The 25,469-nt window shown below is 42.9% G+C and overlaps 1 protein-coding gene across 7 annotated transcripts; it reads right to left on the bottom strand.

Annotated features, from left to right (window-relative positions):
- Positions 1 to 507: 507 nt before the first annotated feature.
- Positions 508 to 23,863, bottom strand: mast3a (microtubule associated serine/threonine kinase 3a). 7 transcript variants are annotated; one of them, XM_056420456.1, is made up of 27 exons: positions 23,427 to 23,863; positions 20,226 to 20,314; positions 19,462 to 19,558; positions 17,628 to 17,648; positions 17,382 to 17,460; positions 15,057 to 15,214; positions 12,797 to 12,872; positions 12,335 to 12,544; positions 11,246 to 11,347; positions 10,693 to 10,825; positions 10,271 to 10,356; positions 9,949 to 10,019; positions 9,408 to 9,616; positions 9,092 to 9,230; positions 8,735 to 8,867; positions 8,473 to 8,638; positions 8,199 to 8,300; positions 7,543 to 7,665; positions 7,204 to 7,322; positions 6,838 to 7,034; positions 6,106 to 6,227; positions 5,820 to 6,008; positions 5,271 to 5,494; positions 4,776 to 4,898; positions 4,456 to 4,592; positions 3,961 to 4,145; positions 508 to 3,866 (listed from the first exon to the last, which is right to left on the bottom strand). In XM_056420456.1, the coding sequence occupies exons 1-27, from the start codon at positions 23,510 to 23,512 to the stop codon at positions 2,995 to 2,997; spliced, it is 4,248 nt and encodes a 1,415-aa protein (XP_056276431.1). In that variant the 5' UTR covers positions 23,513 to 23,863; the 3' UTR covers positions 508 to 2,994. The 7 variants fall into 7 exon arrangements, with proteins under 7 accessions (XP_056276431.1, XP_056276432.1, XP_056276435.1 ...); XM_056420457.1 differs by having other exon boundaries at positions 6,853 to 7,034; XM_056420460.1 differs by having other exon boundaries at positions 19,462 to 19,534.
- Between the last annotated feature and the right edge of the window lie 1,606 nt (positions 23,864 to 25,469).

The raw sequence follows: 25,469 nt of genomic DNA, 5'->3' as shown, positions 1-25,469 counted from the left end.
GGAAATTTGAACCTGACAATCTTTAAACTGCTCGCGTGGACTTTAAGACCTATTTTATTGCAAATAATCATGTTGCTATGAAAAAGACTGCGTGTTAAATCCGTGTCTGATCCCATGTTGGTTACATTAGACACTTGTTCTCATATTCAGTTCCAGTCCCTTTTATTTGTCCCAATGATGAGTAGTAGGCTCAACGATTATTCCAGCTCATCTACTTTGCTCTTACGTTGTTTTGCTAAACGACATTTTTAGATTTAATATGGAGAATAACTGTTTAAGAAACAGCTGCAAATGACAAAACATGGATTGTATCTGTTAACTATAGTGAGTCAAGCATTACCTGATGTATTACGTCACAGAGTGATCGTTATTGTAGTATTTATGTGTATAGTGCAATATTTTATCACCACTACACAAAACAAAGATTATTGTTTATGGTCACACACACACACACACACACACACACAGTAATGCATTTACTGTTAAATGAGGGACAAATGACACAAGTTCTGGTCCTGGACTTTGTCATCCCTTTGTAATGCATTTATTTTTAAAGCACTGTTAAGACAATAAAAATAAAAAATAATGTCACACCAGTCTGCATCAGATGGTAGAAATGTCATAAAGGCCAGTTTGACATTTGGGGACAAGGGGACGAATGGAGAGCAACACTTTTTAATGCACTAAAACAAAGTATGGAAGACATGACGAACACAATTGAGTGAGTTATGAAGACATGCTGGCAAAAATAGAGATGAGGAGAGTCGCTCTGACCCGTTGTCTGGACTGCTGCTGGTCTTAACTTAAACAAGTATGAACTGATGATACAACTTCAGGTCAAGACATACTATGGCTGTTGGGTTGGGGTACACAATAAAAACATTGAATCATAAGAACATACCAAGATGTATATTGCATCATAAATTCAGGGATAAATCCTATACCGACACTGTGTTGTTTCCTCTTAGCAAACAAACACTTCTAACTTCAACCCCCACAATCTATAACCCCCTTCAAGGATTAGTATGTGCTAAACATCCGCTATGAATTCCCACATTAAAAGTTTCCTTAATTAGTGTATAAGAACAAATGTGTGCAATCATAAAATGTAAGAACATAAGACAAAAAATATTTCTTTGTAAACAAAAAAGAACCTGAAATGAGACTGGAAGCATCTTTGGTTCCTGATGCAAACAATAAGAAACAGCTTCAAAATGGCCACAAAAACTATAAAACAAGGAATACATAGTTGAAAAACAAATCCCAAATGTATACATTTCTTAACAAAACTGTAATTATAAAGCTCAAATCAGTTACTGAGCATCAAATAAAAGAATTGAAGGCTCTGTGGATTCAAAACAGCCAAGAGCATGATACAAACTATGTGTTATTTAACATTGTGGGAATATTATCCGGGGATGTGAAGCATGCACAATCCTTTGAGGCTGATCGCAACATGATTAAGACCCTGTCACATTACACAATAAGTCCATCTACCCTTACAAGGTCACTTTCAAACAACACCAACAGCTGTTATAAGGTCCACCATGGTTTATACAACATACATCAACAGCATAGGCTATTAGTACTGCAACACGACTGTTTCCATATCAAAATATACAAAAGGAGATCACCTCGACTCGTCCCTTCATCCACTCAGGGCCTCACGTTGAATTGCATTCATTTTTTTGGATAATAATTTAACAAAAACAATGACACGTCCACACACAGATTTGCACAAAAATGTAAACATTCATTCACAACACGCATTAAAAGAAAACAGCCAAGTGAACAAGTTTGTTGCGTCCACGAAACAATTTTTGATTCCTCGGCAGAAGGAAGTCATTCTGAGATACGAGTGCGCTCCAACTGTTACACGGCTACGATAACTTGTGCAAACACTTCAGCTAGACTAGTTTAGAGAGCTGGACGGAGGCTTGCTTCAACAAGGTGGAGGACCGACAGCAGCCGGGCTTCACGGAGTCACAAAGCTTCAGAGACCTGCATGTTGATCAGGTCAGGACTCAAACCGTCGCCGAGGAGTGACGCGCCGCTTTAGAGGACGGACAGGAAGTGAAAGTCGAGCCCACGCATGCATGTAGCTTCTTATATACAACTACACACAACTACAGTACCGTTCTTCAAATGGTTTCGTTGGCGAAACCACGCTTTGGCACCACAGCTAGACGTCCAAGTATTAGCCTAAGATTGTTGATATTTTTGTCTTTCAAAAATGTTTGGGATCAATTAGTTCAACTGGTTGCCTCCACAAACTGTGATAGAAAGGCGGCACACAGAGTATCGTCTGAAATTCCATAATATACATAATATATGTTGCAGGACAAACACTGTACGTTTGTTTCAAAGAACCAATGTGAACATGAAACAACACCCAGTTATAGGGAGGCATTGAGGTATAAAATAAGAAATATGGTAAGATATCGACTGATGTTACCTGCCCTTTTCAAGAAATGTCCCCCTAGGGATGAATAACATATCTATCTATCTATCTATCTATCTATCTATCTACCACTGCTGTAAAACCACACTGAGGAGTTTCTGTGTGGGTTTTCTTTTGTGCATTTCCTGAACTAAGAGCAGCTGAAGCATCGAAGGCATTTTCAGCAACCAAAAAAACCAAGATGAAAATTAAAGTCATAAATAAGTTTCTTCATTTAAAACAAAAATATTTACACAATACATCAGTTACTGGTGCCACAGTGATCTGAGAACCAAGAGAGAAAACAAGCAACCAGGAAGTAAACATAGTTTGGCAGTCGTTATTCTGTCAACAGTGTTGCAGGATGCATATATTACTGAGATACATCTATGTTAATTTGTTCTTCTGTCTTCAAGCTGTTGCTTGTGATGATTTGGGACTTGGTCAGTTTTCTGGACACACATGCAAGGCCTTCAATTGTTGGTACAGTAGCAGGTCAAAGACTTATCTTCACTTTTCAGTCTCCTCCTCAGTGAGACTCAAAAGTGACACAACTAAAAACCTTCTTTATCTTTCGACTTGGATTTCGGAGGTGTTTTTGTGCCCTGTGATCCACTTCCTTCCAGCTTCACAGCAGATTCTGACTGGGCCGAGTTGATCCAGGATGCCTTGAATGCGTTCTGCTGCGTGACAGGAAGCGTCGGGCTCGGCGTCGCATCTTTCTCCTCCAAATCATCGAAACTCACTTCCTGAACGGCCTCCTGTTTCTTGAAGGAGTCCCTTCGATCCGACAGCTTCCTCATCACCACCACCTCTTTGGAGTGGTGGTTGCCACCGCGGTGTTGTGGCGAGGCGGTAGCGCGGTAATGCTCGCTGCCTCCACTGGCTCCACTGGCTGTGTCCTGGTGGCCTCTCTGCCCCCCTATGTACAGACCCTGACGGCCATGCTCTCCGACACAGACGAACCCGGTGGAGGTGTCCCCCTCCAGGTCCTCCAGCCCCTCCCCTTCAGACAGAGGCACCTCCATGGTGTGGCGACGGGTGCTGTAGGCCTTCCTATCTCCATGGTACCCCCCTGTCATCTTGTCTCCCGTCAGCTTCTCTGCTGACTGGACCCTCTTCAGGAGCGGTGACCGTGGCGGTTCTGCGCTGCGGGGACGCACAGAATGGCGGGTGATAGTGGGAGGAGACAATGTCTTGCCGAGGAAACCCTGTAGAGACTTTGGGTGACTGGGGAGGCAGGAAGGAGAGCACTGGGGAGAGAGTGGCTGAGGAGGGGGGATGCAGGCCAGCGGTGAAGGAGGAATACTGCTGGTGGACTTGCAGCGGCCGGCTTTGGTGTAGCGACCCAAGACATGAAGGGAACTGGGACGGGGCTGGGGCACCGGCGAGTTGGGGGAGCTGGAGCAAGGAGAGGAACTGGAATCTGACACAAAGAGAACAACAACAAAAAAGGTTTAGCGGATATTTTTCACAAGACCCAAACAGAACGACGGCTCCCTTTTTGGGATGCAACTCACCTTCGGAGTGATCAGGAGCCGGAGAGCAACAAGGAGTCGAAGGCCCAGGAGAGAGACTCTGCGTGGGGGAGCCGGAGAGGCTGTCGCTAGATGACTGGTGGAAACCCGAAGAGAAGCTACGACTACTCTGCATGGGCGGAGGAGGCGTGTGCTTAGACAGCTTCTTCAAGATGCTACGTCGTCGGCTGCGCAAGAGGAAAGAGGTGTCAGGTGTGCGTTTTGTCTATAAGATTGTTATTTGCATGCTTACTTGAGTACAAAGAGTCTCTCTCAATGAACCTGCACTGCAGGACCATTTAAAGTCAAGCTACAAAAAGTGAACCGGCTGCAGGGTCTCAGATGGTCCAAAATGTAAGAGACTGGAATATTATGACCAACTGCAGTTGTTGGTGACTGACGCTTAAGTCATCTGAAATGAATACTAAACTTTGGACAGGCAATCCTAACGTCTAACAGTCATGCAGCTGCATGTGACTTTGTTCTCCACTCATGTACCTGTCCTGTCCATCCTTCCTTTTACTCTTCTTGCTGCGTCTGGCCATCTTGGCCTTGTAGCTCCCTCTCCTGGCAGGGCCCACCTTGATAGAAGTGTTCTCCAGTGCAGTCGTCTGCAGGGTCACCCTGTTTCCACTCTGTTGAAAACAGACCATTAACATAAACATCTACCTGTATGGCATTCTCTCTTAAGAGTAGAGCCACGACATTATGTGTCGTCAGTTACACAATGTACGTGTGAGAAAGACTCAGAAGTACAATTAGACGTTTACCCCTGAAAACACATTGCAATCATCGACATCATCAAGATACCCTCGTACCTTGAGCAGGAGCTCCACCACCTCGGTGTGGACGAGTCCCTGGACCGACTCCCCGTTGACGTGAGTGATGAGGTCACCAGCCCTCAACCCTGCCTCGTGTGCTGGACTGCCATCCTCAACACACTGCGGACACACACACACACACACACACACACACACACACAAACAACCTCAGATTAAAATGATTGGCCAAGCAACCGTCTAATAGTCTGTTACCATATCGACACCCATGCAATTATTACACCAATGATGTATGAACACAAACACATTTCTCAAAATAAATACATAAAACTATTAAGTACAGAGTGGATTTGGCACAATTATTGAGTCTCTACACTCTTGACTTTAGGGCCATTTTACAAGAAAATCTAAGGACCACAACAATTGTTTTAATATGTTATTCAAGAACTAAATATGTTTGATAATTACACACAATTAATTAATTATACAACATGCGTCACCCCCAGCAGCTCCACCTGAGATGAGGACACGTACCCAGACCATGTGGTGAACCGTGTAGACGTCACTATCTCCCATGTAGACTCGGATAGCTCGCAACGCAAAACCAAACCTCTTCCCAGAGCTGTGGATGACCACAGGAGGCCTGAGGCAGCTGATGCTCACAGAGAGGTCTCTGCTGGGGGACGAATCTCTGGACGAGGGGTTGGACGACAGGGACAAGGACGATTTGGGGCTTGTGGGGGGACCTGCTGAGTCATCTGGATTAGGAGAGGATTATTATTAAAGGTCAATGGACAAAAGTTTATGGATTGTATGTCTTATATTCTCTTACATATAGCTTCATTCAGTATTCTTCCACGAAACTATCATCATACGAATGCTAGAAATTAAGGTTATTCTACAATGTGTGATTCTTAGTGAAACCATTGAAATGGGATAACATCATAATTAGTCAAGTGACATTATTCATATTTTGGCTACAGTATGAGTATTTAAGGTTTGTGTGTTTCGTGGCTAAGTTAACCAGCATCACGCTGTAGAGGGCACTCTAAACACATCAGTAGTTGTTATCATTCCGTCTACCTGGGGTGATGATGAGGGACAGGCCAGAGACAGAGGCTGACTTGGGGACTTTTCCAGATGAGGACCTGGGTTTCTCTGGCGTCTCCAGCTGATGGGCGATGCGCCGGGACGCCCCTCTCCGGAAGGATGGCCTGGTGCCTGTGCTGTTGCTCCGGAGCCGAATGCGCTGCAAATTGGAAACCATCCCATCTAGAATCAGGAGGTACAGAGTGGGAGAGCACCAGTGTTTTATACTTGCTACATAACAGGAGAAGATATTGTGGAGATCTGTGTGTGTCGGTCTTACCTTCCTCCTCGGCAGAGATGGCGAAGCGAGGCATGATGTCGAGGCTCTGGGTGCTGTTCATCACTAGTGGGCTGGCACTGTGCTCTGACTGGGAGGAGCTGGACGAAGCACGAGGACGCAGACTGCCAGGAAAACACAGTAAACATGCAGGATTTTAGTAAATATACAAATTTATTTACCAGTGTTTTCTCTGTGAAAAACTATTAAACATCTATGGAATAAATGTTTTATTCTGCATTGTATTGCACTTCCTGAAGAGCAGGTGGATTAGCTCTGGTAAGTTTCTCAACCAGTAGTCTTTTGGTTACATTAATTTTGAGGAAAAGCGTTACCTAATAGTCACCGTTCATTATTTTGAAATGCTGAACTCATATGCTAAAGTATCCAAGGTATAGATGTCAGAGGTCATGTCAGTCTTTCATGTCTAACAGTCAACTCTATTTAGGGTCATTGGGTGACCTTTCCCCAGTGTGCACTGAATGCATAGCATGTCAGGCGGAGGAAGTCAGAGTTTCCATATAGAAAGGATGAAACCTGGTTGAAGGTACAGTGTTCACCATTTCACCATGACTACATATACAGAATAGTGTTAGTCTAAAAAACACTTATTCTGAATATAAAGTGCTTCAAGAGACAATTTGACATTTCAATCTCACATATTTCAGAAAATCGAGGCGAGAATGAGGGCCGAGTGTAATTATTTTCCTCTCGTAATAAGGATATCACTCTCACTTTTCATGCTCCCACCTCCCCCTGGGGCCATCTGCCTTCCTGTCTCCACTGGCCAAGTGTTTGTGTCCATCGCCAGGGGAGAGGACTCCCCTTCCCTCCCATCGCTCCTCCTTCTCCTCACTGTGGCTTCGCTCTGACGACGACAGGCTCTGGTTGGACGGCGTGGAGGTGGACAGGTGCTCTGTGCTGCTGTACACCTGGAGTTTAACAAGCAAATCTCAATGATTTCTCAAGATATTGCTGTTTTCTCAAAAGTCCACACCTATGATTTATTTGATCAAAGAGAAGTTAAGGCAAGATATTTCTTTTAATAATACATCTAAATATAATGCGTGAAATATTCTATTGGTGAAGACGAATAAGTACCTTGCTGAAGCGGTGAGCCACAGACGAGAACTGTCGCAACTCAAGAGATGATTCATCATCGTTGGTCTCATCGTCGTCATCATCATCCGAGTCCAGGTGACAGTAGCGATCTGATCGGGCTGTGGGAAACACAATGAGAGTGCTTTGAATAATGAAAAACTGATGACAAAATGCATTACTGTACAATGAAGTCTCTGCAGCCCTCTCTTAGTCCTGTGTCTTCTCGGTTTGTCTGTGTCCACGCAGACAGAGACCCATATTTGTATGGTAGTTCGGAGAGCCCAAACTAGATCAGGGAAGGTGGTACTTGTACATAAATCTGACGGCTCTTCCACTCACTGTCAAAGTAGCTGGTGTCCTCCTCAGTCTCGAGTTGAGGTATGAATTCAGCTTTCTGTCTCAGCAGCCCATTCCAGTCCAAACCCAAGAAGAACATGTGCATCTTCACCTCAGTTGTTCCACCTGGAAAAAAACAATAAATAAATCAGACAAATTTGGTTTGGCTTTCATATCTGCCCATCATCTGCCCATCGTGGTCCTGGTTCATGCACGTGTCTCCCTTGAACCTGGACTTGCATAACGCTTTTCTAGTCTTCCTACCACTCAAAGCGCAAAACACTACTTGTCATTATTCACCCATCACACCCTGCTTTGTATACCTCACTCCAGATATCGACTCTCATTGTCACAGCTTTGATGTTAGCATACAGATGTGTATTTGTTGGAACAGCTCTATCAAATTCAGCCACAATAATTGTTAAAATTCTTTCTTTGAATGTAAAATGGAAACTTTCAACATTTGACATTTCGCCACATAAGACTTGCACTGACTAGCTCCCTCTAGTGATTCCCCAATTGCATAGTTGCCATGGTGACAATAAATCCTGTCTCTTCTTGGCCAGCAGAAGGTAACAGTGCTGTGCATCACGGACCGAGCAGGCTGTACTCTATACAACCTTTTCCACCCTTTCACCATCGGTCGCTCTGCTACCAACCTGTTCCCAGGCGCTCCAGAGGGCTCTGTCTCAGCAGTCTGGTGATAAGGTCCTGGGTATCAGCTGGCAGAGCGTCTTCCCCCTCAGGCCAGATGATGTCATCTGGACAAAACAGCACACGCAAAGAAGGGATTTAATTTCACAGAAACATTGCATAAAGCTGAGGTGATGAACAATAACCCAAGATTAGAATAAACTAAATAATTTAACTTGCTTTATGCAAGATGTGTGTGTGGAAAAGTTGCATGTGGAGACTCAGTAGCAATGCACTTACCGTTGACCACCTGACCGAAGAGCTGTTCTGGTGTGTCTCCAAAGAAAGGCACACAGCCCACTAAGAACTCATACAGGATGATGCCCATAGCCCACCAGTCTACTGGCTTCCCATAGCCCTGCCTCAGAATCACCTCTGGAGCTATGTACTCTGGAGTGCCACACACCTGTTGAAAGGAAAATCAGACAAAAAAAAGTATAGATGGATGCCAGTTAAGGTCCGAAACACAACCCACAAGATGAAAAGATGAGAAGAGACAAACCTGTTTGTCGATGAACTCTCTGGTATCCTTTTCTATATGTTCTTCATACAAGTTGGTGGTCATGTTCATGAGACCAATCTTTGACAGCCCAAAGTCTGTCAGCTTAATGTGTCCCAGGGAGGTGATTAACAAACTACAAAAGATGGAAACAGAAATGTTTTATGGTTAATCAAACGCGAATTTCAAAACATAAATCTCAGACTTGGTGAAAAATATCAAAAGGTTGTTTCAGATTATTTTGCTCCAACTTCAAAAATGATTGTCTTAAAGATGTAAAAATGACTTAAGTTTTAATGCACTACAGTGCTGATACAAAGCAGAGAAAGAAAACATTTAATATGTGAAATGGGAACTCACTTGTCAGGTTTCAGGTCTCTGTGTACGATGCCGTAGTTGTGAAGGTACTCCAAAGCCAGGACAGTCTCAGCAAAATACATCCGAGCCATGTCCACAGGCAGAGGACCAATGTTCTTCAATAGGTTGGCACAATCCCCACCTTAGAGTTCAAAGACAGTCAAAAGCTTTGTTTAGACTTTCTGAACGTCTGTGACGTCTTTGCATTTACAGTCGGTGGACAAGACAAAAAAAACTAACATAAAAGAATATCATATTAGTTTTGTGTGCCATATTCCTGGCATATAAATGGACAACGCATGGATAATTCAAACCTCACCTTCCACATACTCCATGACCATGCAGAGGTGCCTCCGTGTCTCAAAGGAGCAGAACATAGAAACCACAAACGGGTTTTCAGCAAAGGTGAGGATGTCTCGCTCCACAAACACCTGCTGGATTTGGTTTCGAAGCATCAGGTTCTGCCGGTTGATCTTCTTCATGGCAAAGCGTTGACGGGTTTCCTTGTGGCGCACCAGAAAGACAGTTCTGCATGGCAGGAGAAAGAAGTGATAAGGACAAAAGAGGACCATTACAGGACAAGCAGGGATGGGAGTTTATAAGGGAATGACAGGTTCGGAAGGAGACATTGAGCGAATAGACAGGGAAAATAAGGAGGAAAGATGAGGAAACATACGCATCACTTACTAGGGAACATCAGTTCAGACTTGAAATGAAATTGCCCAGACACATTCTAAGTGTAAACACAAAAATACTACAACAACACATCCTCATTTTAGTTTCTGTTCTGGTTTTATTGGGCTCTGTGGTGCCCACAAAGAGGCAGTCAGTCGGACGCAAACAAAGTCGGTTTTACTCACCCATAGGCGCCATTGCTAATGAGCTTGATAGTCTGAAAGTCACTCTCCAGTGGTTTCCTACGAGCTCGGCTCTGAATCACACACACCCCAAAAAAGACAGAAGAAAAGAAGAAGAAAAAGGGAACTTAATTGCCGCATTACTTCTGAAAAGCAGGAATTGATGCACTTTATAATGTTATTGTGATAATGCGATAAATGCTCTATTCCCCACTTAAACTGTATCTATCCATGCAACCTCCTATCCATGTTTTATATTTCTTCAGTGCAAGTGCCATTGCCTTTAACATTACATCCCCCACCACTGTTTTATATAAGCTTATACCTGGGCAGATGTTGCATCTCCCGTGTCATCAGACTCTCTGCTGGCCGCTCTGTGAATCGGACTCGTCTGCTCCAGGTGAACCATCTCTGTAACAGCAGCAGACACACCGATCAACCTCCTTTCCGTGTAAATAAACATCAGTGAGGACAGTAAGTGTTCATTCAACTGTTTTCAAATGATAAACATATGTTTCCGTCCTGTTCACTTACGACATTTATTTCAATTGAGCTGAATTATGCTCTACTCAACTTCAATATCATAGAAAGCTATACCGACTGTGGAGAGTATTTTATTTTAAAGCTGTGCAACAATACACAATAAGAATAGATATTTTGAAAATTATGATGTTATTCTGGTAAAATAATAAAGCGACATTCTTCCATTGACAGTTTAGTAGGTAAAACACAAGGCCAACGCCGCACCTTCCAAGGGATCCCTCGTGAGGCCGAGCTGACTGATGATGTATCTGGGAATATCCGTCTTGATGCCCTGGCCCACCTTGGCTTGACCCTCTGCATTCTCCAAACGCTGGTAAAACTCCTCTGGATCAAACTCCTGTGTTGTGATTGTATCATAATTTAAATGTCATTTAGCTGTAGTTGGCTTTTGTAAAGCAAAAAACAAACAAACACACGCAACAAAAATGTTACAATAGCGCAGAAAAAATATAACAAAAAGAATGAACATAGTCCCAGAGAAAGCTGCAAACTAGACCCGAGGAAAACACAGGAAACACAATTTCGATGCGATGAGAGAATTGGACAACTGCTCCCAACATCATCCTGTCTGACAAGGTAAACGTGCAACTGTGTTATGATGACTGCTAAAACCATCATTACTTCACCATCTCATCAGTGCATTTGAGTCACGGATGAGAGATATTTTGTTAAGGCTCCGAGCTGATAAACATTGTTTTAATATAGTGTCACTCCTGGACCCAAAGATCCCTGCTGTGTGTCTGCCAGTGAGTCTTACCAGACACTCCAGGAGCCTGGCAGGCCGGGAGATGATGATGAGAATCTTCTTGACCAATTTGGTGATGATGGCCACCTCCTCGCTCTCTGATCGGTCATACGCCTGATCGGGAAAGGACAAAATTATTATTTTTGACTAAATCCAATTGGCATGAGGCAGCACATCCCACCCACAGAGGCTGTGCCTGCACTTAATATCATAATATTTTTAGCATCCATTTCATCCTTTTACATCATCTGCTGGAAATTCTATAGATCAAGGCTGGTATTTTAACATCTCACATCTGTTTGCTGCCTGTCAAATTTATAAATATTAGAAAACACTTGCGAATACACTTTTATTAACACTCATTGTCTCCATATCTTAGTCTAACATTGCCTTGCCTTGGCCAAACAGCAAGCTCAGAGTCACTGTGTTAGAGGTCAGCTTGGACAGCTGATTATTTTGAAACAGGCTCCGTGTACAATCTGTGACAGGATTTGTTTCTAAAAAGAAAAAAGTGATGGTCTTTCAAAAGTTGCAATTAGTATTCCAGAGAAGAACTGGCGAGCGCCGGGACAAACGCAAACATTTTAACACGTGACAACAAGGACCAGCCGCTCAAAATAAACGTGCTCTCAAAGCTGGAAAACCACTTTAATGGCCAGATGGAAGAACATTTATGGAATTGTGGCCTTAGTGGAAATTTTAGACAGAATAATGTGTAACCCTCTTGTACTGTAGGATAACCTAAAGTACAAGAGACTGGATGAACACAAAAAAGCACTGCATTGACGATACCACCTGGAGCAACAGACACTGTAATCTGTTTGGCATAAGGCAGCATGTGTTATTTCAGTAAAATGTTACTAGACAGGTTATGTAAAAAAACATTATACAACACCTGATCAAAGTAAGTACATTATAGCACGCAATGCACTGGAGGGGTATCTGAGCTACCAACAATCAAAAATCCACTCCCGATGTCTGAGAAGGATCAAACACTGGCTGAACAGTTGCATGGCTGAACAACAATCGAAAACAAAGTTGTGTGTGAGTCGTCCATGAATCGGAATGGAAACCCATATTTTAGAGATGAGAAGCACTCACCTCGTGCAGCAGCTTCTCCAGCTTCTCCTGCAGCTCCACAAAGTACCTGGAGGTGACCAGGCCGTTCTGGGACTTGTCGAGACAGTCTCTGGCAAGCTCCACCAGCTGGTGCTGAATGAATCCCAGGACACCATCAGCCAGGGGCAGAACAGAGCCTGAGGAACACTCTGCAATGGTGTCGAGCAGCCGGCCCTCCATCTGAGCCGTCGCCTGGGAAACAACCAAGATGGAAGACTTCATTTCTACAGTGACGGCAGTATAGTATTAACAATCCCTTTGAACTTGCTCCCCACAGGTGAGCGTGTCAATATGTTGACTTTTCCAGGAGTATTCAAATCTCCTGTCCTGGTTTCCATGAGTGAAAAAGCTCACGCTAGTAGATCATCGTTTAACACGGCGCTGTATTTGCAAGCTGAATATAAAAGTGCAACACAAGTCAAGGAGAGAAAGACAACAGTATACCTTCGGAAAGCGTTCTTTGTAGACGTGATTCATCATGACAATTTCATTGTCAAATATTCCACAGGTCCGTCCAGGGCTGGAGGGCAATCAGGTAAAAGAACCAAAAAATTAAATATTTCAGAGATCCAACCAAACATTAAAGATTATATTTTTGCACAAATATAGTTGAATCATATAAAACAAAATTTAAATTTAAAAAAACTGACACGGGGATGGAAAAGAGAGCATGTTAAAAATTAATATTTGATATATTAAAACATTGTCAAGCTCAACAACCGTCTTGTTAAAACTACATAAAATCTACAAATGTCTTACGAGTAAATTGCAAACGTTTGACTGAAAGCATCTACTGCCATCCTGGAGCAAAAACACAGCATGTTTGAATATAACACAGCGATTCAGATCAGGTTCTCATCTGCAGTATCCATAACCACATCTGTTGTGTGCACAGGCCTTCAGGGACCAGAGGCCACCTTTAAAACCGTCTGTGCACATGACACATCACTGGACTGTCATCACACATGTTGAAAATAGCCTCTATACATCGCATACTTCAAATAACAATATCAACATGTGACATGCAGTTCACTATTTTGGGGTGACACAACAGTTGCAGTTGCTCAGCAATGGTTTTATTTGAGGGCAATAGCAACAGTTAACCCCTTGGGAACTATTTGAGTGCAATAAGAAACGCTCAACACACCCTCTGGAGATATTTTAGAGCAACATAGACCCTCGTCAATATTCCTTTGACACAGTCCATATGTGCAGTAACTTAGATGTGTTTTTCATACTATACTATTAGTAAAAAGCTGGCAGAGTTTTCTGTCTGGTAAAATTATTTGAGGGTTTGTGGAATCTTATGTTCGACTGATCAGGGGTCAAATTAACAGACCAGCTGTAAGAAAATGCTACTCAGTCTGAAGTTTATTTGCCGTTTATAAACTTCTATAACCAAACTAGAAAGTGAACAAGCACACAAGTATAGATCACATCAAATCATTGTCAACGCCCTTAAAAGCCCATTATTAAAGTATCCAGCGATCCTCACCACAACAGCTATTTACAGGGCTTGTTTAAGTGTTTAATGACTTGAGAGCAGCTATGTTAAATGATGAGGCAATGTGATCCCCTAAATATGCTTATCCAAGGTAAACAGCACGGAGGCTTTTATTACCGAACCACATCAATGAAATATTGCACAAGTCAGATCCTTCCAGCAAGTATTTCATTATTTCTAATCATAAAGGACCGAAGTTACAGAAAAGTGGGCTTCAGTTAGTTTGAGGCTGGACGGCTTTGTTTCCAAATGTGCTCGTTTACATTTCTGTTTACAGCTCTGCGACAAAAGGAGCACACTTATGCTAACTGCAGGCTCGGGGGAATGTTTAAGTCATAACATTATTTACATTCCATGTTTGGGTAGGCAACTGTGTAATAGAGAGAAAATGTACAGGGGTTTGTCTCTACTGATTATTATATTCCAGTGGAAGTCTCTAAATGTGTTCCACAGCTAGCATCTCAATTAGGACAGCAGAGGTTTCCAAGCACAGTGGAGCAAACGCAGAATATCTTTGCAGCTATGGCGAGACACGCCTCTGGTCGGGGCCAAATGTTAGCCAACAGGAAAATGATGATGGCAGACGAGAAACTTTTGGCTCAATAATGAAGGATACAAATGGCAGTCCTGACTTTGTTTCTCCTCTTTCGGTTAAACTCATGTCATTGATGTTCAACCCGTAGCTATTCAGTAACCTATTGGACAACTATGGGCACAAACGCATTATTGTATTAACTACAGGCAGTAGAGGTGTGACTCTTAAATAAAGTAAGCCGTGTTCTTCTTTTGGTTCCATCCATTCAAACCACAATAATCTAATCAAATTATAATTTTTTCAAGTGGATTTCAGTGTTACAGAAATGAGTATGAGACAAAGACAAACAGTCCTTACACTGGGGGCCTTGAAACAACTAAAGACATTCTGAGTCTCATAACACTCAATCACACATGTTGTGGACTAATCTATAAGAACTGTAAAACCTCCACAAAGAATCACACAAAAGCACCACTCAGATATGTGCTCAGAACTTTCTTGGAAATAAGTCGTTTGGTATTAAAAAAAGGCTGAAAAAAGGACAAATCGATTAAATAGATCTTAAATCAACTATGACCAAACCGACCGATTAGTCGACTAACAGGGGGCAGCCCCACTGCTCACCTGTCCAGTAATCTTATGGTTCAATTCAAATCAAAAGCTACCTGAGACTGCGAGAGCGGAGCCTGGCAGGAGGGGAGGCGTGTGCTCCTTCTTCGTCCGCCACACTCTCCGTGCTCCGGAAATGTTTGAACAGGAAGTGGAGATCATCTTGCGTGGGCTGGAAGGGCAACTGGTGCAATAACTCCTGGGAAGAAGAGGACTGAGGGGAGAACGAGAAAAGAGAAATAGAAAGAAAAAAGTGGGAAAGAAATGTGCACACAGTTCAGTGTACCGGAATTTATTGTAAACATGTAATAAAAACGTTATTTTTTTATTAGTACATCACATTGGGCTTGTGCTGCTTTGATGATACAACATCCTGTGTCCCACTACTGCTCTCTCAGATTCACGCATTCTGTTAATGCTCAGTCTCAAGGCTTTCAAGCTCCACCCTAGATCGGAATTAGATGACATAGATGTAACACTACCACAAGGACACGCTGAGAAAGACTGCAGTCCAGTAAAAGATAATGAATCCCTTTAGTTTTAAAAATGACTGAGATTTAGTACTAAAGCATGATTTCTTTCCCCTGCTGCAGCGTGCCCTGAGGCCCACAGCAACGGCTGTTGTGTTGGCCATGAATGCATTAGTCTTCTCTTCCCAAGACAAAATGTGTGACACGCAACCTGGAATTTATCAGAACTCCCATCTGGCTGCGGCCTTGTGTTTCACTGGAGGAAGAGCAAAGGGAAGAGTGGCTGTAGGAAAAAGACGAGGGGAAGAGTGAAAGGAAAACGGAGAGAAAAGCACACAGAGTAACAGAACATAGGACGGGAGGAGGAGAAAGATACTCGGAGGAGGAAACCAGAGACGGTTCAGAAGCGAGCGAGAGCAGCATAAAGACCTCACTGACAAGCGGGCCTGAAAGGGACATTGTGTGTGGAGCGCTGACCTCACCGTCTCCAAGCCATGTGGTGGGCCATACAAAATTGCAGCCATGATATTGGAGAACGGAGATTGTTTTTAGAGCCAACTGCAGTTTCAGTGATGACTTTTAAGACAAAATCTTAAGGTAATGACATGAGTGAGCACAGAAACCATCAACAAATAGCTGATGGTTGAAGCTGGGAAGCACGCAGCACACCCTGCGTTTTGACTTTTCCCAAAAGGATAAGCCGAGTGAGGAAATGTGAAACGCTGTACTGCCCCAACTCATGTGTGTCGTCATCCAGCACAAAGAAACCATGCATTTCAACATGGCCAGTATTATTTTAGTGATAAGACTTAGAATTGCTGTACTTTCCCTCGGTCAAAAGGGGCCACTCGAATCAGGTTGGCATGGAGTCATTTATTTAATATGGATGGTCAAACTCTAAAATATGAACTTAATTACTCTTTTTTTCCATTAAAAATTCTTTGTTTAATTCAGGTAGAAATTGTATACACCGTATCGAGTAAGATTCTGCGTATTTTAATTGTCATGTATGAATGAAACTGTCGATCTATAATATAAATAATTCTAGGAAAACTCCTTCCTATTTCCTGTCTGGAGTGGAAAGTGCGATAGAAGGCTGATGATAGAGCGATGTGTCATCGTTGGACATATCCTGTTATGTCTGAGTCATTAAAGTATAGCACACATTTCCATTCAGCGTTTTTTTATTAATCAAGAGTGAGGTCGAGCTGACTGTCAAGTAACAGTGTTGTGATGATGGGAAGTTTTCCACCTGCCCTTAAAAAAATGTCTTTGTGTCTTTATTTGCATTTGTTGAACATATGATCTCAACTATATGCCGTCTGCAGAAGCCACCGGGTCTGTGTGGAGTGATACTGGATCCATACTTAGTATTGGTTCTGAGGAACCGAGGCGGTGATCAGCTTTGATCAAAACAGCCAAAGACAATTCTCGTTCGGGTTATCTACCTCCATGTTGTCCATTACGCTCTTTAAACTAATACAAGACAAGCTGGATCTGCATCACTTTACTCAAGACAATAAATGGTTTTGCGAGGAGGTATAAAACATCACTTTCACAGCTCAGCTAAAGTACGGCTTAGGTGCAGAGCCCTATGATAATAAAACTCACTCTGTAAACTGGGGTCCACTGAAAATCAACAAGCATTTATAGGTGGACTGATTTCCTACACAGTGTGCAATCTATTGGGATTTACAGTTCAGTCAGTCAGCACCGCAAGCTTACAAGACAGCGTGGCCTCGTGAACTGATTGATACACTAAGTAACACGGGGAGCTAATCAGTCACATGACAGTGGTTTGGAAAGGGGTCAAATGTCTGATGGAGGTAAGAGACAGACCTCACTGCCACTGATGATTGCAGGGAAATGAAGACCGACATCGAGAGGACAACAGAAAGAGACTTGGCTTACAGATACTGATGAACTGGGTGCATTGGTGCAGTATCCTGACGAGGGAACTGACGCCACAGACCACCTTCGCCCGTCCGCCCTGCAGACACAAGACAGACACGTCCGGTTGACTCGCTCCAATCTTCAAAGCTTTTCTTAAACCTGCTAATCTCATTTCAAAGCAATTTAACCATGCGAGTTTAACTCGACAACATCTGATGAACGGTGTCAATGAAAAGTAGAAACGGCAGCTTGTCGTTTTCTTACCTTTCAGTGCGTGCCAGTTGGCTACGCAGATGCAAAAATGAGGATGGCACAAATGAAGAAGGAGAAAGCGAGGAAGAGGGGCGGCGGAGACACAAAGAGAGAAAATAAACAGTTTAATGATACTGACAGAGTAAGTCTGGCTGTCAGTCACAGCACTGTTGTTCTGTCACAGCTCAGCCAGTGGCAGTCTGTTGCTGGACACCTGCCAAGCTGCCCTCATACTGCAGCGCTGGCCCACTGAGAGTTTGACTGGTGACTCATTATACAGACACACACATACAACAACAAAATACACACACAAACAGTGCCTATTGCATACATCATGAAACACACAAATAAGAGAATTACTATACAGAAAAGCTCAACTTTTTAGTGTGAAATGTCCACGCGTGCACCACCTCTCTATCCACAGCCCTTCCACTCTTCCATTTAATGCGGCACGAGGACGTGGCCTAGAGTCGCTCACTGATTCGATCTGCGACGACAAGGACGGTCAAATGTCTTCTCTCACAAACCTGCTCTTGGGGACATGCAGCTAAATCAGGGGTGACATTAAACATCTTACGACTGATGCCAGCTTGTTTTGTTAAGGTCCTGCAAGTCCAAAGAAGATAGAAACTAACGTTAAAAAACACAGTTTTAAACCAATGTCTGGGGTGCAAAAGGAAAAGTGGTTCAAAAAGAGCATCTTTAATGGTGAAGAGGGAGCTACTGCTCCACTTGTATACTTCACCCTTGAGTTGGTTCCTTTTTATTCCTTCATTTGCATTCAAGAATACTTATTTAATCTTTACGCCAGCCAACTACTGCGTGTCTGACTCGCCATGTTTATATGACAAAAATAATTGCTCAAACAGCAGGGCTATACAGCTCGTGTGAATAACAGATAAACCCAGCGGAGCTCTCGAAAGTGCAGCCACAGCATCTGTCTTCTCACTGGCAGCTTAAAAAGTCTCAATAAATATAGATGAGTCATGCAGGCTTGTGCGTGGCAATTCCATCAGGAGGCCTTCCCTCGCCATCCTCCAGCTTTAGTGCAATATGCCGTGCTGCACTGCTGCACTAAATGCTGATTCATAACACATGATGTTTGAGATAAACAGCCTCTATATCTAAAGTACATTCAGAGAAGCGGCACAGTATTTCCTGCTACTGGACAAGGGTACTAGTTACAGCTATTTTCCCACTAAACCCCAGTGAGTCTGTACACAGTTGCAAGAAGCATGATGAGAGGGCAAGCGGTGCAATTTTTTCCCCATAATCACAAAAGACCTTAGTAATGAGTGTGCGCAACGACTGGCCGCCTTAATTGGCTTAACAAATGCCACGGTCCATGTCCAGCAAATAGCCCTGGGGTCTTTTTGATGGTTGGACTTGTTTTTATCCATTGCCTCATTTTAACTACAAGGGCAAAAGGAACCCGCCAGGTCATAGTCATTACTCATGATACTCAGTTGTTTTTGTATTCGACTTAGCTTCAAATAAGTGAAAAACATTATGCTCCGGTTCATTTTTAGTTTTTGGAGAAGTAACGCATTAACCTGACTCTGAAATATTGCCCTTTATTCCTTGTGTTTTAAACTTCTGCTGACTACAAATGTGTCATCTTTACAGATAAACTTACTCTAATGTTAAAGCTAGGGTTGGTCATCGTGAGGACAAGCAAGAGTGAAATCATCCAATAGAGGAACCCAGCCAACTTTCTTCCATTGGCTGGCGAGTCTTACCACTTTTCCAGTTGTACTTGGTAGGGGAAATACTCCGGCAGTAATGTGGCTGGACTCAAGGGCTTTAGAACAACTTCATATTAAAAAAGCATCGAGTTCATTCTTACCTGCGAGCAAACTGGAAGTTGGCAGAGGTGCTGGCAGAGACATTTCTGGGGCTTTCTGAAGGGCTGCCGCCAGCTGAAGACACCAAGCAGCAATACACTTTTAAAATGAGCAAACACAATGTGTATGACTGTGTGTGTGTTTATTCATTCCACGAGCTGTCCCCTTGTTTAATGTACGTGATCAGTTTGAAATAAGCTCTAACTGAGCTCAACCTGAAATCTTTTTGTTGTTACTGCAGCGACACCCCCAGAGGTTAACGAAGCCTCGTCCCTGCCTCATCAAAGAATCTCAGTTTCAGCAGACAGCCGCGATTCCTGATGTTGATCCCACCACTTCAAGGGGTCACTAAGGTGTTTTCATGCCAGTTAAGCCCGGCCACACCCTGAGTCACTTTAAAAAAATGTGCGAGAGAACGAATGATTCTCCAATATAGCACTTCAGCCTAATGGATGAAGGAATTCGTAGCATCGAGGAAGCTAATTGAAAGATATCATCATGATGAAAACTAGTGTATCTCCGATGCAGATTATAATCCAACAGCAATGGAAACTTGCTGAACGGGAAACCAGTGCAAGTCATATGACTAAAATTAGGCTGAACGCCACGTATACTAAACAAAAAGAGCTAATGTGGTGATATCCTCATTATATCTTCATCAGCTTGTCTGTTTTCCATGTGATCATGTCTATGAGCCGCTAGTTCAAATGGCCAAGCAGTATCAAACACTGAGCTGAGCAACGATAAACAACACACAAGTAAGTACCTGTAGCAAGTGGGAGAGGTGAAAGAGGCCGTGAGAGCGTGGGCGACGGGGTCCCGACCGCCAAACTCCTCCGTTTGTTGTTACGGGAACTGTGAGGAGCAAAACAAACAGCAGAGAGAAAGCATTTGCATATTCTCAGGAATTATAAACACAATCACTGAGCAACAGTCTTTTATCAGTGCAGTAAAATACAACAGTCCACCTATGAACTTGAGTGTTTGATCGTGATAAGGAAAACAGACTGCTGTAATGATACTAACAGTGGTGTTAATATATACACTACCGTTCAAAAGTTTGGGGTCATCCAGACAATTTCGTGTCTTCCATGAAAACTCACTTTTATTTATCAAATGAATTGAAAATTGAATAGAAAATAGAGTCAAGACATTGACAAGGTTAGAAATAATGATTAATATTTGAAGTATTAATTTTGTTCTTCAAATTTCAAGCTCAAAGGAAGGCCAGTTGTAGCTTATATCACCAGCATAACTGTTTTCAGCTGTGCTAACATAATTGCACAAGGGTTTTCTAATCAGACATTAGTCTTCTAAGGCGATTAGCAAACACAATGTACCATTAGAACACTGGAGTGATAGTTGATGGAAATGGGCCTCTATACACCTCTGGAGATATTTCATTAGAAGCCAGACGTTTCACCTCGAATAGTCATTTACCACATTAACAATGTATAGTGTGTATTTTTGATTAATGTTATCTTTATTGAAAAAACAGTGCTTTTCTTTGAAAAATAAAGACATTTCTAAGTGACCCCAAACTTTTGAACGATAGTGTACATACACACAAAAACACGCAAAGCTACAAACATGTATGTTCATATAAAACCTGTGAAATGATAATGTTATTTATTAAAGATATCTTTATATTTAAAAGAATAAAAAACTAAACATGACACAACATAATAAATCAACATCCTGTGAATAATGACTGACATTTACATATGGTTATTACATTCAAGTATTAATGGTGATTAGATGATGTCTCCTGTGTCTGAAAGTATTTTCATGTGAGAATATAGGAAACATCTGGAAAGAGTAGAGATTGTATCAGTGGGAGCAGCTGGTCCAATAAAACATGGATGATTGTTACACAAAGAAATGAAAAGAAATATGTGGACGCAGTGACATCATATATTGTCCACTCCATTAAAGATCCATCACCACACATGAACACAATCTGATCCATATGCGAGAAAATCAATGACCAGATGTTTTTTGGTTCAGCAGTTGAACATTTGGATGCAAACTTTATCAAAAAAAACACATAAGTGTTATTTATTTAAGCTGGTCATATGTTGTGGAGTGATGAAAGTGCGTTTCCTTCCGCTCTGCTTCACTTGCAACCAGTGTAACCACTTTGTTGAAGCCGTTTTGTTCAAATGTGGTATATATTATTATTATTATTGCTCAGCTGTTTTAATTAATGCAAAACTCAGCCAACCTATCTCTGGAACTCCTGTAAGGAAACTTTTTTCAGAGAAATATTCCCGGATTCACGTGATGACTAGCAGACCTGTTAAAAAGCTGGCAGAAACTTCTCGGTGGCATTTTTCTGAGCATGAGTCACCCACACAGATGCCAGTGTAATTAGGATGCCGTTACTTTTACTTTGAAATGATACTTTGTCCATTTCCTGAACACGTGTGTGCATATATGGTTCCTGGAGGCCTCTGTATACCGGGTGCTCCTTCTATATGTGCCAAAGTCTACATACAGAATAGAAGGCTCTGTTTTTCCATTTACTTTTACATTCCCAGCTCAACTGGATATAATCCCATCATGCTCTCCATTTCATCCAGAGGATGTTGATGCCATTTCTCTCTTTCCCTCTCTGGCAGTGACCGAAAATAATCGAGGGTCTGAGACCGCAACAAAGCCTGACGTCTCTGGGTCGATGCCGAGGCAGATTCAAAACAGTATATGGCGCCCCAACCCAAAACATCTCAAAGTGGCAGCGACGGCACAGCAACAGAAAGAAGGGAGAGCCAATAAATGCTCGACTTTGGCTGCAACGACAGACCAACCACAGAAAGAGGCTGTGCACGTGCACTATCTTCTTATTGGAAAATAAATAAACAGACACCCCTTTTAAACTATAAAGCCTGGGCGGAAAAAATGGCATCAATTTATTTCACCATGTCAACGATCAACACTCAATAAGGCCACTCATATTTGTGACTAACAATAGCATTTTGAAGGGACCGTGCAGGCAGCCTTGTAGCATGATGAATGTAGGCCACTGAGATGCAGGCCTGCATGCTTCACATGGCTGCTGATGGACGGTGAAGGACTGCATTTATTCACTGAGCTCCATTCAAAGTCACGCTGTGTTGACTGAGATACATCACGAAAACAAAGCTACATGGAAAAAGTGGATAGTTTGATACTCCACAGAATGTCGTTAGCAGGCCGTGAATGGTTAGTACACATATATAGCATACATTTAAAAAGGATTAATTCTTACAATTTAACCATTGGTGTTGCAGTGTATGCCATTGGCAGTAGCTACAACATATGCACAGTGCATTATAATCACAACCAAACGGGGTATGCAGTAGAAATGTGAGATGATGACAAAGGACATTTAAAATCCATATATCACCATTAGGTCACAATGAACGCATTGATTGCCAAATGCTCACCAGGTCTCTACAGGGCATGACCGGGCGAATCTTACAGCTCGACTTTGTGAGAGCTGATTACATTTATCTCGCAGATAAAAGCGCATCTCCAACGCTAGAGTCCCACTGACTACATCAGTGTATCGACCCGCAGTGGCTTTATGCGACAGCTGGTGGCAGACAATGCAGTCTGCCCCCATGCACAACACTCTACAATGGCCACGTTTCTCTGTCGGATCAGAAACTAGGGCGGCTGTAGCAGCCGACACGCACAGTAACGCACTGCCATCACAGACACCACAATGGCACGATCAGTCCGCGCGCCGATAACGTCGCCAGACACGGTTTGTGGTGCGTTTGCGTGCTGCGAGTCAAATAGCTCAACATACACGTTCAACAAATTGCTGTTTTTTCCGACAGTGAAGGGCTCAGCTCAGCGGGGAGCTGATGTCAACTCGCGTCCCTTACAGGCAGAGCAGACGTGTTCGCTTTGCGGCAGGCAAGGCTGGGTCGCTGTTGCACAGACACAGATGTATCCAGGGCGGCTATACGGTTTTATTTACCTTTTCGACCTTTTCATCATAGCCCCAGTCACGAAACTGGTTTTGTAGCTCGGCAACACGGTCCAATAGTAGCTCTGGTCCGACATGTTGATGGTGGTGACCGATAAATAAATCCAGATATGAGAATGGTCCTCTTGTTAAAGTGGGAGCATCATGTTAAACAGTCTCTCTTGGGGAGTTGTTATCATTGGCGGAGGTTAGGCCAGTACGCAGAGTCCAACGGCTGAAACTCCGTTTAGCTTCGGTACAAACTGACCCCAGACCCGCGGCTCGGCAGCTCGGTGATGGTGAGTGACTGCATTGGCCATGTCCGCCATGTCCCTCCTCCCCGTTACCAGCTAAATTTCCGAAACAGTCCGTCTACCGCGGGATATGACATTATGATATCCTCGCCAAAATAGAGGGTGATACAAACTTTCCAGTCGCACCAGCAACGCTGTAACGCGCAGCCGCGTCAGCACGCCCGGAAGAGAGGAGGGACTAGTGATGCCTTCAAACACTGCCGGAGATATAGGAGTTAAAAACTAGAGCACAAACTAGAACCCGGACAAATAAACCAGAAAGAAGACTGAGGAATTGTGTATTTCCAGCGACATCGGCATTCAAACCCCGATAATAAGCCTGCAGCTTAATATCTTTCTGAACATCTACAAATGTAAAATGTGAATAGCTAACGTTAGCTGCACCACGGATAACATTTCAGGAGTATGATGGATGCATTTTTGTGATCAGGTAATATTGAGATCCCTATGAGATTAATGCATTTTAAAACGCATACAATGTTTGTGATAAATCACGGTGGCAGCAGGCTGAGCAAGGTAGTCCAGAGGTCCCTCTCTCCAGCAAGGATTTGCAGCTCCTCCTCGGGACGAAGAGGCGTTCCCAAATCAGATGAGATTCTCTCCAGCTGGTTCTGGGTCTCCTACCAGTAGAACTTGCTCGGAAAATCTCCAAAGAAAACATCCTTTTCAGATGCTCGAATGACCTTAAATATCTTTGACGTGAGGGGGCAATGGCTCCAGTCAAATAGAACCACATCATCTGCAAATAGCAGAGAAGCCATTCTGAGACCCCAAACCAGACACCCCTCTTTCTTTCGTTTCCTTCCTGCCAAGAATACAAACACAACTCTCCCTCCGGTTGTATAAGAACAAACAGCTCATTGAGAAGGCCTCCATCCATCCGTACCCCGGCCCCACAGGAATCCCTGGGGAACACGGTTGTAAGCCTTCTTCAACCCACAAAATATGTGTAGACTTGATGGGCAAACGGGCATGACCCCTCTAATAACCTCCGAGGGTGAAGAGCTTGTCCACTTTTTTTGGACCGTGGACAGAATCCGCAGCATTGCACTTTCTGGATCTGAGGTTTGACAATCTATCAAAGCCTCCTTTCCAGCACCCAAGCATAGGAAGACATTTACATTTATAGTTTCACTCACAGAATCTAATGTGTTACTTGTACATTTATTTGTGTACTTGAGTCAAAATGCACATGGTGCATATTCCTTTTTAAACTAAATAAATACAAACAGTGGGTCAAAAGGGGCCCACCGCAAATATAGCCCCCTACTGATGCAAAGTAGTCCTAGTAGGCCATTATAGCTACATTATATAGCTGTTTAATACACCATCCTAGAAATTCCATGGATCACTGGACTTTTCCACACACACACCACAAGTCCCTTCAGAACTATTTGAGTGATTTGTTCTTCGAGAAACCATTCACCTTTCATCAATTACACATTAGTATGAAATAAAGTTATTTTTGATCATTCAGACATGTAGGGTGCAGCACAGCAATGATGCCCTTGATACAAATAAAATGACCATTACCTTGACTGGCAGAGGAAAAGCAGTTTGTGAGCAGCACAGACATATTTACCATATTTCATTTTTTAAATCCATAACTTGACATCTGCTGGTATTATTCCCAGTAGCTAATTGCAATTATTCAATCTGACTCGCAGATCGTGAAACTACAGTATACCTTGTCTAAAGACCAGGGGAAGTCCTCGAACAGGTTCGAGACAATAGGGAGATG

Source organism: Pseudoliparis swirei, chromosome 8, assembly GCF_029220125.1.
Source record: "Pseudoliparis swirei isolate HS2019 ecotype Mariana Trench chromosome 8, NWPU_hadal_v1, whole genome shotgun sequence".
Lineage (NCBI taxonomy): Eukaryota > Metazoa > Chordata > Actinopteri > Perciformes > Liparidae > Pseudoliparis > Pseudoliparis swirei.
The sequence above is the reverse complement of the archived record's forward strand: the minus strand, read 5'-3'. Positions and strand labels throughout refer to the sequence as shown.